Source organism: Triticum aestivum, chromosome 4A, assembly GCF_018294505.1.
Source record: "Triticum aestivum cultivar Chinese Spring chromosome 4A, IWGSC CS RefSeq v2.1, whole genome shotgun sequence".
Taxonomy (NCBI): domain Eukaryota; kingdom Viridiplantae; phylum Streptophyta; class Magnoliopsida; order Poales; family Poaceae; genus Triticum; species Triticum aestivum.
The window spans coordinates 589833765-589848688 of NC_057803.1; the positions used below are offsets into that span (position 1 = coordinate 589833765).

At 43.4% G+C, this 14924-nt stretch overlaps 2 protein-coding genes across 3 annotated transcripts; both read right to left on the bottom strand.

Annotated features, from left to right (window-relative positions):
• Positions 1-3270: 3270 nt before the first annotated feature.
• Positions 3271-5091, bottom strand: LOC123087257 (uncharacterized tRNA/rRNA methyltransferase YsgA). The gene is made up of 4 exons (XM_044509224.1): positions 4745-5091; positions 4372-4654; positions 4134-4184; positions 3271-3694 (listed from the first exon to the last, which is right to left on the bottom strand). The coding sequence occupies exons 1-4, from the start codon at positions 5002-5004 to the stop codon at positions 3275-3277; spliced, it is 1014 nt and encodes a 337-aa protein (XP_044365159.1). The 5' UTR covers positions 5005-5091; the 3' UTR covers positions 3271-3274.
• Positions 5092-9024: 3933 nt separating this feature from the next.
• On the bottom strand, positions 9025-14617 carry LOC123087256 (protein tesmin/TSO1-like CXC 2). 2 transcript variants are annotated; one of them, XM_044509221.1, is made up of 11 exons: positions 14319-14617; positions 12935-13104; positions 12079-12817; positions 11297-11736; positions 11127-11198; positions 10759-10939; positions 10575-10670; positions 10412-10478; positions 9878-10040; positions 9399-9793; positions 9025-9304 (listed from the first exon to the last, which is right to left on the bottom strand). In XM_044509221.1, exons 1-11 carry the CDS (start codon positions 14364-14366, stop codon positions 9294-9296), a joined length of 2382 nt encoding a protein of 793 aa, XP_044365156.1. In that variant the 5' UTR covers positions 14367-14617; the 3' UTR covers positions 9025-9293. The 2 variants fall into 2 exon arrangements, with proteins under 2 accessions (XP_044365156.1, XP_044365158.1); XM_044509223.1 differs by having other exon boundaries at positions 9399-9775; positions 14319-14611.
• Between the last annotated feature and the right edge of the window lie 307 nt (positions 14618-14924).

Sequence of the window (14924 nt, forward strand, 5' to 3'; positions counted from 1 at the left end):
GATAACTAAAAGATATGAACCATGCGACTCTATGATATGGAAGCATCTAGGTTCCGTGTAACCTTCTGATCAACATCGAATAAACATTTCATATGCGTGTGTGCGCATGATTGGTTCACAGCTAGTTTGCGTTTGTACTTCTCCACATGGGAGGTCCAAGTAAAAGCACATGGCTACTTCAATAATGTTTGGAACAGAAATACTTCAACAGATAGCATGAAAATTGCAGCCAGTGGATGGGCATGGTCTAGAGCAGGAGATAGCATGCAAAATGATGTAGTGGCTCATGGACAGGGACATGCCCAGGCTGTCAGACAGAGTAAGAGGCTAGGCCGCAATACTTACAGTGCTTAGCAGGGAGCTGGCCAGCAGAAAACTAATGGACTTGGGAACCATCCATATTCATTTCTGAAAATGAACACTTGATTACTGTAACTGATCTCGAAACAACATAGCTTGTAGCTTGAAAGTGAAGAAACCTATCACTTTCAGAAAAGCAAAAGCACGGATGGGGACATCATGCACAATGACAACAAGACCACTTAACAAAGGATAGCAGGAATAGGAGTTCACGATCGTCGTTTCACCACCTTACAAACAAAGTAGAATCTGCTGCCTGATATTTTAATTATGAGTTACTCTCAAAAGCTATTAATACTTCACAATTAATACGAAGCATCCAAAAGGGCAAGACACAAGCTGGACTAGCTATCTATTAATAGAACCAAAACAAGCCAACATAATAGGGTAAGACATTTCCAGCACTGCTTACCTAAATACTAAATATACGTTAACGTTTCATTGCTTTCTCCAACTTCTTGACTTCTTAATGTTCCGAAGTGCCAGACAGCACATATGAACCAACTTCAGCTTTATTTCTTGAGTTTGGCTTTCTTTTCGTGGATCAGTCAGTACAGGTTGTCAAGGTCCCAGAGCATTTCATTCTATCTTAAATTTGTCATCAGTCACTAGTACTTCGGTAGCAAAAAAGTTATGATACTACGATGTAGCTGACGCTGCATTGTCGAAGTACTGGCCCCTATTTAAACCAAGTGGGTGATTGCTCACCAAGTCAGCACACAGTCCACACATTAAGTCATGCATCTTTACTTGCAGTACACATTGCATTTGTTTCCAGTTGCAATGATCAGGCAAAACAATGCACTAACCATTTTGCTTGAATGAATGGGTGGTTCAGCGGAAATCCCATCTCATTCAGGCAGTAAGAGGTTTATATACTCGGAGTGTTCTGCCTTGCAAGAGAAATATATTACTTAATCAAAGTTTTTAGACAAGGTGTGGAAGCTTCTAGCACTGGGTCTATCCTTTTAAGAATTTTTTGACAACTTTCTTGTGCTATTTTTGTTTCAGAAAATACACATTCAGTGTAAGATGAGCAGTTTTACACCAGCATAAACAAATAGTATCATAAGAGAAATAGAAACCCACTTATCAGTTATAGACGACAAACAATGAAGGAGCGCAAGAAAGTAGTTAAATAGGATTATAATTTCCAAAAACGACAAAATGATGGTGTTAATCCATGGAAAATACGAAAATGTATTATCGGATAAAACAGTCCTAGAAAACTGTTTTACTCCACAATACAAAAGCAATGGATCACAAGATACTGTATAAGGTGGCAAACATTGTCGCAGTCATATCAATTATCACAAAGGTAAAATGTTGTATGTGCTCATAAAATTCTCTATGAAGTGGCAAAACAAGAGCCTTGAAAAATAGTGTTGTTCTGTCAAAGACCGCATCCAAATGAATCGAAGTGCACTACCATCTTGGTGAATGACAGACGTGCATACATCTACTACAATAATGGAACACCGAAGTTTGCAGATGAGTCAGCATGCTCTTGTAAGTTAATAAAGCAAGTATTCGCCTGAAAGTGAAAGCCATCCTTTCTTTAAACACTGACTATTAAGGTCCAAAACGGGTTGAAGTGTCGCCAAAGCAACTTCATAACGTGTCTTATTTGAAAACAACACCATGTCTGTTCAGTCATGGTGGATCACATGCAAGAGTTATTAATAAAAACCATGGAAGATGTCATTGTTGTGTAGACATATTGCCAGGAGATTTGCTGATATCGTTTATCAATAATGATGTTCTATTTCAATTACTCAATACTAGCACATATCTATGTCGCTCCTCCACTGAGTGGCACAGGACTTCCAAGCATTATATACCCGCACATCTATTTCTTATGCCCTATATGGCTTGGCTAGAACAGTCAGCAACAGTTACTGGGCCCTAGTTAACAAATTATTGAACTTTTCTCTCTATCACGTACCATACATCAATAGTGAAGGCAAGCCTAGGTCAGTTGGTAAATGTTCATATCAAATATTCCAAGCATCTGACATCACAATTGGCAAAACGATTCAACAGTTAGCTGATAAGCAAATTCTACTACTTCAGTTCCACAGACAAACACTTGGGCCAGACAGGTAGACATGTCAAGTGCAATGCCTCAGTTATGCCGGCTACTGGGCCTGGCCTTCTGATCTGGCTGAAATGGGGCACCGGGTAGAAAGATTCTTGTGGCAAGTGTAAGGCATCATTTATGCCGGTTAATAGGAAGGCGGGCAGCCCAGCTCGTCTGGTAATTTGAAAAGCTTATAGCCAACTTTAAAGAGAACGTTCTCTGCCCACAGTGTTAAACAAACCTTGATTAAAGCTAATAGCTGTTATACTTAAAGCTGGTTTTTTTGGGTCAAAGATACCGCAATAGTTTATGGTTGAGATTTATTTATCATGCCGAAGTTATTTAAATACATTGGCATTGTCATGAGTCCAAGCATCGTATGTTGCCCGCCGATTGTGGATACGACTCCAAGGAGCAACGGTAGGCCGACTGTGGCTCTGGAGATGAGAGGGAGAGCATAAGTGGCTCTGGAGTATAAGTGAAATAGTTTGAACCATTTTGTCAGTCTTTGCAGTTTCATATGGGCTCATCCTTGTGGCAGACCATTGATTAAGCCTTGCAACTAAGACGTATTGGAGGATCAGTAAAACTACAGAAATGCATGACAGTAGCAAGATCCATGAGACAACCATCTAATTTGCAGTAGGGAATGTTTCTTGTTCATTGGGAAATACATCAAACAACCTGTTCTAGTGAAATAAAGTTATATCTTGCATTTTCTTTAATTTATAACCAACATCTTGCATCACACTAAATGGTATGTTTCTTGACTTTAAATTAGATGTCAGAAACAAACACCCACAAAAATATATATGAACTGGACAAGCAGGTAACTTACGGAGTTGAAATTCTGCTATATGTTTGCTGTTTGGGTTGTAACATGAATAAAAAGATACCCCCAGCAACAGAAACATTCAGAGATTCAAAAATACCTTCCATAGGAATGCTTACAAGATCACAAGCTTGGACGGTCTCTTCAGAGAGGCCATTGCCCTCACTTCCTAACACTAAGCATAGTGACTCACTCATCAGTGAGTCTGCAAGCTCTTTGGACAGCACATGGGTTTTTTCAGATCCATCACTGCTACTTTCTGGATGGCCTGCCAACATCTTCATGCCATATCTAGTTACCAAATCATGCAGATCACACCAGTTGCCAGAGATAATTGGAAGCTGCAAAGAGGCTCCACGAGCTGCACGAAGAACCTTTTCATTGAAAGGATCACAGCAAGCCGGAAGAAGAAATACCCCATCCTGTTGGTTGTTTGTCTTACATGTTAGTAAGAATCAACGTTCACAAGTGAAAACTGAAAAGAACTAAATGCATTTAGCGGACACACAATCCCTGAATCAAAGATACATAATCAGTGTAAAAACTACATGTTTAATTTAACCCATCACAACCAACTCAACCTACTTTTGCCTAATGAAGCATCGACTTAGAAATATCCTTAATGCCACTAAGGATTATACTATCACCCTCTTAAATGTCTGGAAACCAAACAATTGCATGCTTTCAGTTCTATTGCACGTCATCTTACCTTGCTGATCACATAAGTTTTAAATAGATTACTGAATATAAAACAAAAGTTGTCATAGTTAACTTCATATATACAATAACAGAAGAATGTGTCATGTGAATCGCGCAAGCTCCAGAAAGCATGTACAATAGCTGAAGGACAAAATGGCATACCCATTTGAACGCGCAAGCTGACCTTATCAACGTTCCAAGGTTACCCGGATCCTGCCAAGTATCAGAATCACAACCGGCATCAGATGCGCTGTACAAAATTCGAATCCGTGCTTATGAGATGTACTACTAATAAACCACTTCAGAGCTCAAATAAGCAACAGCCCCCAGAGATATGCCTCATTTTCTACACAAAAAGTCTGCTACTGAACAATGGCGGGATGTCGCTCATCGTCTTCACCTGAATCCCATCAAGGACTAGAATCCTCTTTGGAGACAGGAACGACGCGTCAAGACCAGCTCCACCCTCATCATCACCGAGGTCACAGAAATGCTTAGGCATGTGCATGACAGCAATCGCCTCGGTTGAATCAACCGACTGCATCCCGGAGATCTTCTTCATCACAGTGGCGCTGACATACACAACATTGCCACCAGAGAGCTCATGCAGTTCACCCGGGACCTCTGCGCCGTCCAGGAGAAGCAAGCAATCGATTGCGGCGAACCCAAGCCTGCAGATCTCCCTGCAGCGGACAGCACGGAGGAGGAGCAAAGAATTAGAAATGAAAGGGCGCTGAAAAGGATCAGAGCGACGGGGCGGGAGAGAAGGGTACAGGATGGGGGCGAGGCCGACGAGGACGAGCCGGCGGCAGGACCGTCGGTAGGCGGCCGAGTCCCGGAGCTTCACGCAGTGCTTCACCAGGGGGTTCGCCACGCTCGCCACCTGCTTGCGCCTTTGCCCGACCCGGAGAGAAGGCGGGTTGGACGCGGCCGTCGCGGCGGCACCGGGAGCAGCGAGGCGGCGACGGCGGAAGGCGCGCACCGAGAGCGCCGGGGAGTTGAACGCCGACGGCGGGGCGCGCGCCAGTAGCATCCCGGCGGCCGACGGTGGCGTGGTATCGCTCGCTCCGCCAACTTCGCTTCGGGGGTTCAAAGCCCGCCTTATCTACTTTGCGCTCAACGTGTCATTTTTTTTTCTATTGACAAAAAATAATACTCCCTATATAAACTAATATAAGAGCGTTTACATAATTAAAATAGTGATCTAAATGATTTTATATTAATTTACGGAGGAAGTATGTACGTATCTGTTTTCGAACAAAGGAGCGGAAATGGGTTATTTAAAAAAAATGATCTATTCGCCCAGTGTCAAGGTAGTACAAATAACATCAAAAATAAAAAAATACATTAGGTTCATAGACCACTTAACGACGACTACAAACACTGTAGCGCGTCGAAGGCACGCCGCCAACATCGCTCCTCACTCATTGGAACCGGACAAATCTTATTGTAGTATAAGGTCAGAAAGTTATCGTGATAAGGCCTCATAAGACCAGCACACCAGAACAACAACCGCTGCCAACGAACAGAAATGTAGATTAGAAGGATCCAAAGTATAGACACACGAACAAATACCATATCCACATGGATCCACCGAAGACAAACGCCTATCGAATCCCGCGAGATTCGCCGAAGACAAACTTTCACATGCCCTCCAGTGATGCTAGAAACATCACCAAGATGGGACTAAATGGGAGAACCTTATTTCATGAGTCGTTGCCGCCTTGCCTTTGCCTCTCTGAGGATGACACAAATTCTAACAAAACTCAAAAGGCAAAAAAAAAAAAAAAAACAAGCCCTCCCGCCACGCACAAATATCCAAATCATGGGTTCAAATGCTTAAACAGAAGCAACTAAGAATATGGAACAAGAGACTCTAAGGCCTTGTACAATGCTAGATGTTTAGGAAGAAAAATAAACCGTGTTTTTCTGAAGCATCAGTGCCTATTTCTACAGAAAAGATGCCTGATTAAGTGTCTGCCCTGTATAAATAAGTATCGGTGCTTAAGAAAAGCCTGATTTATTTCTTCAAACATCTACCTTAAGCACCTTACATTGTACGATGCGTTGTTCGACCTTAGCCTCGGTTTTTCTTCTTTAGGGAAATGACATCATGCCTAACTTATTTTATTTTTAGTTTCTTTATATGTAATTCTTCTTTTCATGTTATTTACAAAGTAAAAGATACAAGCCAGTTTTTTTATTTCATAGTGATACAAAAACACACACAAAAAGGTAAAACACATAAAAGTTAGGTTTTTTTAGGCACACAAAAAAAATTAGTAACATGAGTAAGCCCATCTGAGAAAACAAAAAAACCAGCAAAAATAACAGCAGTCATAACAACTAGAGTGTTTCTAGATCTTTTTCAAGTTTTGTTAGAGTTTGTGTTCTGCTCGGAAAGATGAGCCAGTGGCAGCTCCCTAAAGATGGAATAAATGTCTCCACATCTAGTCCCCGTTCCGTTGATGCATCTAGCATCGTCGATAGACGTATAGAGGTGTGCCTCCGAAGGATCTGTCTTTGGTGGATTTGTTCGGATTTGTTCGTCTTTCGTCTATGTTCTCGTGTCTTTAGATTGAATTTTTTTTGATCTTCACTCTTCATCAATGGCTGGTGTTGTTCTAGTGCGTTGGTTCTATGGTGCCTTAGCACGACGACTTTCCGACTGTCTACTACAACAAGGTTTGTCTGGCTCCGGCGAGAGAGTGGCGATGACAGGGGCACGCCTTCGACTCGCTTCAGTGCTTGTAGTTGTCGCTAGGTGGTCTATGGATCTGAATATAATTTTTATTATTTCTAGTTTTTTTTAAATAATTATTTCTAGTGTTCGTTATACTATCATTATTGAAGATAAATAGATATGAAGTCCCCCAAAAAGAGTGTTTCTCAAAAAAAAAAACAGAGTCATTCTACGACAACCACAAATCCTATTTCCTGAGCGGGTCGAGGGACAGCGACCAAACGCGCAATCCCGCCCGCAGAAATGGGCCGGCCCGTTACTCTGTCTCTGCGTTTTCTTTTGTCGGTCTTTTTTTTCTTTATTCGTTTTCGTCTTTTCTGTTTTCGCTTTCTCTTTTCTGCTTTTCCTTTTTTTCAAATTCACAATTTTTTTTTGCAAACTGTATGTAAAATCGCGAACAACTTTTTAATGTATGAACTTTTTTGAAAATTGCACTAATTTTTAAAATCATGAACATTTTTTAAAATTTAAGGAAAAAAAACAAACTCGCCAACATTTTTTAGAATGTGTGAATATATTCTCAATTCGTGAACAAACTAGAAGGGGCCTACTGAGCCAAACTTTAAGGACTGGGATTAATGTTCTTTTGAACCAGCATTTTGTGTAATGGCTAATAAAACAGACTTGGAAAAATTAGGCCCAGGACGTAAAAAAGAAGGAACAAATGTAAATAGACAATCATGTTATCGCACGACTAACATGGTGAATTCTAGCACGCACTAAGGTGATGTTTATAAACTTTAATGCGACAAAAACTCAAGTACCGTGTTGCAAACTGGGAAGACCCATCTGCGTAGAGACCATCCTGTGCCTAGATAGTGGTGACACCACACATAATATTTATCATTACGAAAAAGATCATAGTGGTTAGGTTATTATTTCCAGCATTTTATTTCCAGAACAGCAAAGTGTACAAGCACTGTCTGTTATTCCTAAGCAACGGCCACAACATCCATATGAAACAACATAATCTACACCCCAAATGTTTGCACAAAAAGCAGCAGCAGCAGCAGCAGCAGCATCAGCAGCAATGATGATGATGATGATGATGATGATGATGATGATGATACCGGAGGCATTGTGCACTAGTACTACAGCAGATCAATCGTCGACAAAGATGAGAACAAAGTTACAGGGCAATGATCACTTCACCATGCTAACTTGCTAAGCATAAATTAACCGCTGCTTTCTCTCTAGTTTTCTTTTTAACTTGCTGCTTTCTCGCTAGTTTAGTCCTCCCCAAGCACCCCAAAGCGGGAACGGCAAAGCGCAAAAGCCAACTCCTTTCGAGACTGCACTGTCTGTCCCCCGTCTTGATTACCCCAGCGCCCGATGTCCTTGCCGTCTGCTTATCCATCACTACTACTGCTGCTGCTGTACCACTACCTAATCTGGACAGTGGCATGTTCTCCCTCCCTTCCAGTTTAAATGGCCCATCTCAAAATTCTCTTCCCGCGCTGGTGACTGGTGTGACTTGGGGCAAAAACAAAATAGATGCAGGCGCTGGGGGTTGGGGACGAAGCGCAAGTCTGATCCGACGGCTGGGAGTTTTGACGCATCGGCCGCACAAGATGCAACGGTCGCCCGGCGCGGCAAAAGACACAAATTTGACCTCAGGGCGAAACTATTTTACAAACTAAACTGGTTTTTGAAAGTATTTCACTCAACTGACCCCTAATATGCAGTGCCTGACAGCAAGATGTTGCACTCTACTGTGCAGCGCCTAACACTCAGGCGCCACACCTGTGTGCAGTGCCTTGCTGTCGGGCACTGCACAAAAGGGTCAGCGGTGTGAAATATTTTTAAAAACAGTTTAGTTTGTGAAATACTTTCGCTCTGAGGTCAAATTTGACAATTTTGCCACCCGGCGCCCTTTAAACGGGAAGTACATACTCTTGTAAGATATCTTTGTAACAGAATTACTACTGCATTTTCTTGTCTGCCTGACATTAGTTGATAGCAAATTAGCCTTAGAAAGGCGTGTAACACCCGTGCTCATTAGCCTGACATCTTTCTTGCCCACCTGCGCAGTTATTTTCTATCAGTTGTAAGGGCAGGAAGAGGACGAGACTGACATGGCAAGTTCACAACACCCACTATAATTGGCACTATTCTCATACATTAGCTGACAGCAGGTCCTTTACCTTTCTACATGAACTCGGATCATGAAAGAGATGCATGGCCAACCTGAGATAAGTTCCACACACTACACAAATCATCTTAATGTCATGTCTGATCAAGTGCTCATTCTTTTCAGGCAAATTTGTGACCTCGCATGGTTTCTGAAGAAAAACTTGGAATTGAATTGCATGAACTAAACCCCCTGACTAATCAGAGGTGATTTATGTAGTATTAATAGAATTTCATGACGACGACGACGACGACTTCATAACATCTTACATACAGAATATTCACTCGCTACATATGTTACAAATACAGACTACCTCAGTTCTAACATGACATGACATGGCATTCTCTCACGGTACCTTGAGCCTTGCCGCAGAGTTCATATGCGAGGTACCATTATCGGACTACAAGTCGTACTCCGGTCGCGGATAATCGGCTGCCCAGCCCAGCTTTTACGATGGACCTGGTTCCAAGGACAAACGTACAGATAAGCTTCTGCAACAATTGATAAAAAACACAAAAACTCATATGATGTCTGCATAATGAATAAGCCTGACCTAAAGCAAGAGCTGTTGTGCTGTCGGAGCTGCATATTGCAGATCCACCGTTCGTGTCCCCAACCAGTGATGGAAAGGAGGGGATCGATTTCAGTATCAGCTTCCGCCCTCCTTTTCGGTTTGGTGAAATGCTGAGTGCATTATGTGGCGGTGAAACTCTTTTTCCATTAGGGGAACAAGTCTTCACGATACCAGGAGAAGAAGGCTCCCTTAGAATATCAGGCATTTCCTCAATGAACACGCTATCACCAACCTTCGAGATTTTGCGAGACTGAACTGTTACAGAGGCTTTTGAAGACCGAGAGGAACTCCCACTGCGGGCTTTACATGGTCTAGGTGGCTTTGCATTTGAGAAGTTTGGCTGTTTGAGCAAAGAACTGGAAAACATCGTACAGCTATTAATAAAACATGTTAAAATGCAGCTATTTTTTGAACTTGTTTGAATATTCCACATATTAGACTAAAATGTACCAACAAACCTGGAAACATCCAAAGGTGGTGTTATTGGGACGACAAGCTCAACCAGTTTGTGATCTTCACTGTGTACATTAGCCTTTTGTTGGTCATTTTCCTTCTCTTTTTCACAACTTTCAGTCTGTTCGCCTTCTTGCTTCATTTCTTCATTCTCAGCTGATACGGCAACTGACAAGAGAATATAAATATCAGATTGAAGTAGAAACGGCAAAAACCAGGGTAGCTGTGTTCACTTAATCATTTCAGACACTAAGTTGGGCACATTAGGCGCTCCATAATCTATATCCTAGATACCTCTAAAGTCTGAATGAAAACAGACATGTAGCACTGTCATGCATACAAAATGTTGATCATTCAGAGTGAAACTGTATTAGAAGACGATGTGTGTCATTAAAAACCTAAAGTTGTGAATGTAAGGCGCTACGACCCAAGTTATCAATACATAAAAAAATGCAACATATTGTGCTTGTTTCTAGAAAAATGATTTGCATGTCTGTAAAGTAGCATGGCTGGACAGATTACAAAAGCAGAACGCTCACCATCTCTAGTGCCAAAAGTGTTTTTGCACGTTTCGCATCTGCAGTTGTTGGAGCAACCAACACCTCCCTTTTATTAAATCAAACAGTTCAAGCATAAGTAACAAACCAGAAGTATAATTCCAAATGAAGTCACCAATATCAGTTTCCAAAGCAATTATAATACCTGATAGCATTCACAGTACTTCTTGAGACAGCTTGACTTCTTGCAATTGCATCCTCTCTTATGACGAGCAGAAGCAGGAGTGTTTTTAGGATCTTCCTGTGATTCATTACATTGTCTCAGCATCATATAATAGGGTATAATGAGCAACAGAAGTAGATATGAATTTATTAATAAAATTACCCACCTGAGTCTCCTGACCAGCCTCAGACATGCGGATCACTTTTGGAGCAAATGCCAGCGGATTCCGGAATTCTATCTGCTTTCGCGTGGAGAGAACAATTTCCTCATGTATAGGCTTGTTAAGACATCCTTGACATGAACAAGGTTCAGAACAGTACACGCCAGCAGCAAAGCACTCACAATAACTGCACATGGCAACATTGCACACAGATTATCAAAGGCGTACAACATAGATTCAATTGACTGTACACATACTAAAATGTGCAGTATAAGTAAATGGGGTGGTGGCACAAATTTCCATGGCCAAGAATTTTAAGAAGAGGGTTCCTGTGATTAGGTTGAAAAGATCTCAACTATGGAAAACTGACTCACAGTTTCAAGCACTTTGACTTTTTACAGCTGCAACGCTTGCATGAATCATCATCGCCATTATCTGATTTACGCCTGCTCTTCAACGTAAAGATGTCAGGTAACTGGATTATAATGAAACACACAAATCAAAGAGGCTATCACTCCCAAAGTAATCAGAAGTAGAAACAAACCTCTTCTTTGGGGGGCTGCTGCTTTGACTTGAATTATGATCATTTCCAAGAAAACCTCCAACTGAGCAATCATCATTATCCATCTGAAGGTCTAACGAACCACTGCCTGAATGGAAAAAATTTCCTCCAGCAGACAGCAAATTCCCATGCACGACCTGTTCAGTTTTCAGTGATGGAACCAAGGCAGTAGCCAAAGGGTCCTGACAAGCCATTTTGTCTTTTGATGTTAAGGCAAGAGCATTCAAATGAAGACCAATACCACGGAATACGTGTGGTGATGGAGTTTTTCCTGGATTTCTGTGATTTTGGGCAGAACTTTTGCCTTTGCATGTTGAGAAGGACAAATCCCCAGCAGATTCTTTCTGCACAGTCCTATGTGAATACCCAGCTGCCTCAAAAACAAGGCAGCGTCTTCGAACTCCTCGTTGTTGGGTCTCAACCTAAACATGCCAGCAGGAAGAAAAAATAATTAGAGAATATTATGATGGAATATTTAGCCATAATACCATATTGAATTCATACTCCAGACAGTTGCTCTAAAAGTCTGAACTTATGGAGAGAGGCGGGCAATAATATTTCAACACTCGCCCTCAAGGCAAGAAGACTCTTAGAGATAAGATGGATGCAATTCCTATCTAATCCACTGCAGTGTAGGAATACCAAATATGTCTCTAACAACAGTAACCTACTGCTTACAAATTTCCCGCAAAAAAAAAAACTTACTGCTTACAAATGAAGTTAGAACTACGTGAAGCATGAGGAAGATTGCATAGTGTCAGTACCTTGCAGCCTAATGGAATACATGCATTCTCTTCATTAATATTATCCTGTATTTCTTCACTTAAGATTGTTTTTTTATCTTCAGGAAAGAGCTGGCCATTTTCTGTCTTATCTTCTCCCACCACCATCTCATGATAGTATGCTTGACTGGATGTAGTGGGGTGTGTTCTATCAGAGATGTCAGCACCTCCTGCAAGTTTTGATAGCAAATATCCACAAGATTCTGCATTATTAACTGCCAGCTGAACTCCTGTGTGATGTTGGTCCATTGATGAGTCAAAGGCCAAAAGTTCACCCGAAGTGACAGAAACTAAGTCGTCCCATTCACATCCCATAACTTCATTATTTTCTTTTGCAGGCTGGCAACCATCCTGGAGCTGCATGTCAGTGGAAAACAAACATTTCCTTTTCTCCACAGTATTATTAGTGGTTTGGACTGCTTCTAATTTTGGACATTTGTCCTGTTTAAGATCTGATCTAACACTAACACCGTGGCAAGGCGCTGTGTTGTGATCCGGACTGCCAGAATCGAATCGACCAGGTTGAGGCAAATCATTAGGCCCTTTGGGAGGATCAACAATGCCTTCATTTACTGAGCAGGTAGTCATTGTGTGGCTCTCTCGAGTTATAGTGCTAGTGCAGGCGAACAATCTAACGGCCGTTGAAGAAGTGGGTGACTTATTTTTATCGGTGCCTTCCTCCATGCAAAGCTCATTTTCAGTGTAGTCAGCGAAAGAGCCCCTGAGAAGAATAGGTACCAGCATGAGCATCAGGATTAGCTCCAAAATTAAAATATTTTCACTCAGTAAGTATCCACAAGTGTGTGAAAGAAAGAAAAGATGGCACGAGCGAGCCTACTTGGAGAGTTTCGATTCCTTGTGTGCATTGTGATGCGGGGATGTGAAGATTGAGGAAACGGAGGTGACGTTGAGCGACTGATGGTATGCTTGGAGGCCATTCCCGGAGTAGGCAGACTTGAGAGGCTCGATCGGAGACAAGCTGTCGATGAAGCTGAAAAGCGGCGAGTCCTGCATTCAGAAAAGCAAGAAGGTCAGGGGGTGCAGAGCAGCAGATCAGGACACAATATATTGGAACAGTGACAATTAACAACCATTCAACAACAGCAAAACAAGTGCACCCGCAAAAGTAGACCAAAGTTGCACTTAATGCAGTACCAATGAACAACACATGCTGTGCAATTTGTGCATATAATTCCTCTTGAGTTACACTTTTTTTGCAAGCAAAATGATAGGTGGTTCATCTTGCCTACTCGCGACTAGACTATGAATGAAAGTCGTATTTCTGACAACAAAGAGGTAAATCCTCCATCCAACTTGTGGGTACACGACAACACCATGAGTGCAATCATTTGCACCAAAAAAAAAGCCACCCGCAGGAACCACAAGTCAAACCTTGAAGCGAAATGGATCTGACCCTGCCGGCTGCCGGAGGGTATGCATGAATTTCAACAGCAGAGACCACACTGCAAGAACAGGACGGAGCACTTGTCTCCAGGACAAGATGAATGAGTAGATCTAGAGCGAACCGCACGCGCATTCTGACTGCGCAAATGTCACGCCTGCGCTGCCGTGCCGCGTGCGGCCTTGGCCAAGGTTAAAAGGTATGTCCTGCTGTGTACTGAACTCTGAACCTATCTGAAAGTTCTCTGCCAATCTCCTATCTTCTTGTTCCTCTCTCTCCAGGCTTCCTGTACGAACTGGATCCCGCGGCCTCCCAGTCCAAGGTTCGTTAGTTGGAGCAGAACCGCTGGGTTCCGAGATAACCGCTGTATGGATTTCCCCAACCCAACCTCCGCGGCGAAAATGGCTGTAACGACTCCCGGCAGCACCAAGAAGACGAAGTGCAAGAAATCAACCTCCGCGACAGACACAAACCCCGACGATTTGGCCCGCCGGCGGAACCGGCCGGCCAATTGGCCGGAGGAAAGGTCTTCCCACGGCCGGGCGGAGGGGAATCCGGCGTCTAAACCGCCGGAATCGAAGCAGGAGGGGGCGAGAAACCAGCCAGCCAACCGTCGAAGCGCTCCCCCCGCCGAAAAAGCAAGCAAAAAATTGAAGAAAAACCGGTCCGGCGCTCGCGGTTGCCGGATCCCGCTCCTCCCCGCGGAGCAGAGGGAACGCGACGGCACCGGCACGGCGGAGGCGGCAGCGACTCATATAAACAAAACAAGATCCCCCGGAACAGAGTAAACGGAATTGGGGAAGGGAGGGGGCGGCGTCACCTCCGCCCTGGCCGCCGCCGGGGCCGCCGCGCGGTCGGGCGTGTCCATCAGCCTCCGCCCCGCCACCCGCTCCTCCTTCCTCTTCCGGCAGCCTCAGCCTCGCTCTCCTCCCCGGCCCTCGCGCGTCGTCGTCTCTCCCCCTCTGTCCCTCCCTCTCTGTCTGGGACCCTTGCGTTGGATGGAGTAGTATACGGGGTGCCACGGATCGATGCGATGCGGCGATAAATTTGAGAGGCGCGAGGGCGGGAAGGCCGCCTCTTTTGGGGCTTCCTTCCTTCCGCTTTTCTTTTTTCTTTTCCGGCTGCAGGCAGGCCGGCTCGGATCTGATCCACTGGACCGGGCGTACAGCAGGAGTAAATAAAGGAATTTAAAAGGAAGCGAAGGCCGCGTGACCAGCAGGCGGAGACAGGTGGGGCCCCAGCATCTATACACGTATACTAGTACGTAGTACAATACTTTACTACCAATCACCGCAGCTAATTAAATACTGTACTAGTACTTTGCATTTACGACCCAGGCCCTGTATCCAGATGTGTACACACGTCAGGTAACCGGCTCGTGTTCTCCTGTCTCGAAGACGTTATTGTTGAAGAAATCTCGTCATTT

Bases quoted from the DNA above. Each gene is read 5' to 3' on its own strand.
- LOC123087257 (XM_044509224.1), bottom strand. From the start codon at position 5,004: ATGCTACTGGCGCGCGCCCCGCCGTCGGCGTTCAACTCCCCGGCGCTC. The intron at 4,655-4,744 runs GTACCCTTCTCT...TGTCCGCTGCAG, and splicing joins GTCGGCCTCGCCCCCATCCT to GGAGATCTGCAGGCTTGGGT. The intron at 3,695-4,133 runs GTATGCCATTTT...AACAACCAACAG, and splicing joins CAGCTTGCGCGTTCAAATGG to GATGGGGTATTTCTTCTTCC.
- LOC123087256 (XM_044509221.1), bottom strand. From the start codon at position 14,366: ATGGACACGCCCGACCGCGCGGCGGCCCCGGCGGCGGCCAGGGCGGAG. The intron at 13,105-14,318 runs GTGACGCCGCCC...TTCTGAATGCAG, and splicing joins CGGCGGCGGCCAGGGCGGAG to GACTCGCCGCTTTTCAGCTT. The intron at 12,818-12,934 runs GTAGGCTCGCTC...TATTCTTCTCAG, and splicing joins AAGGAATCGAAACTCTCCAA to GGGCTCTTTCGCTGACTACA.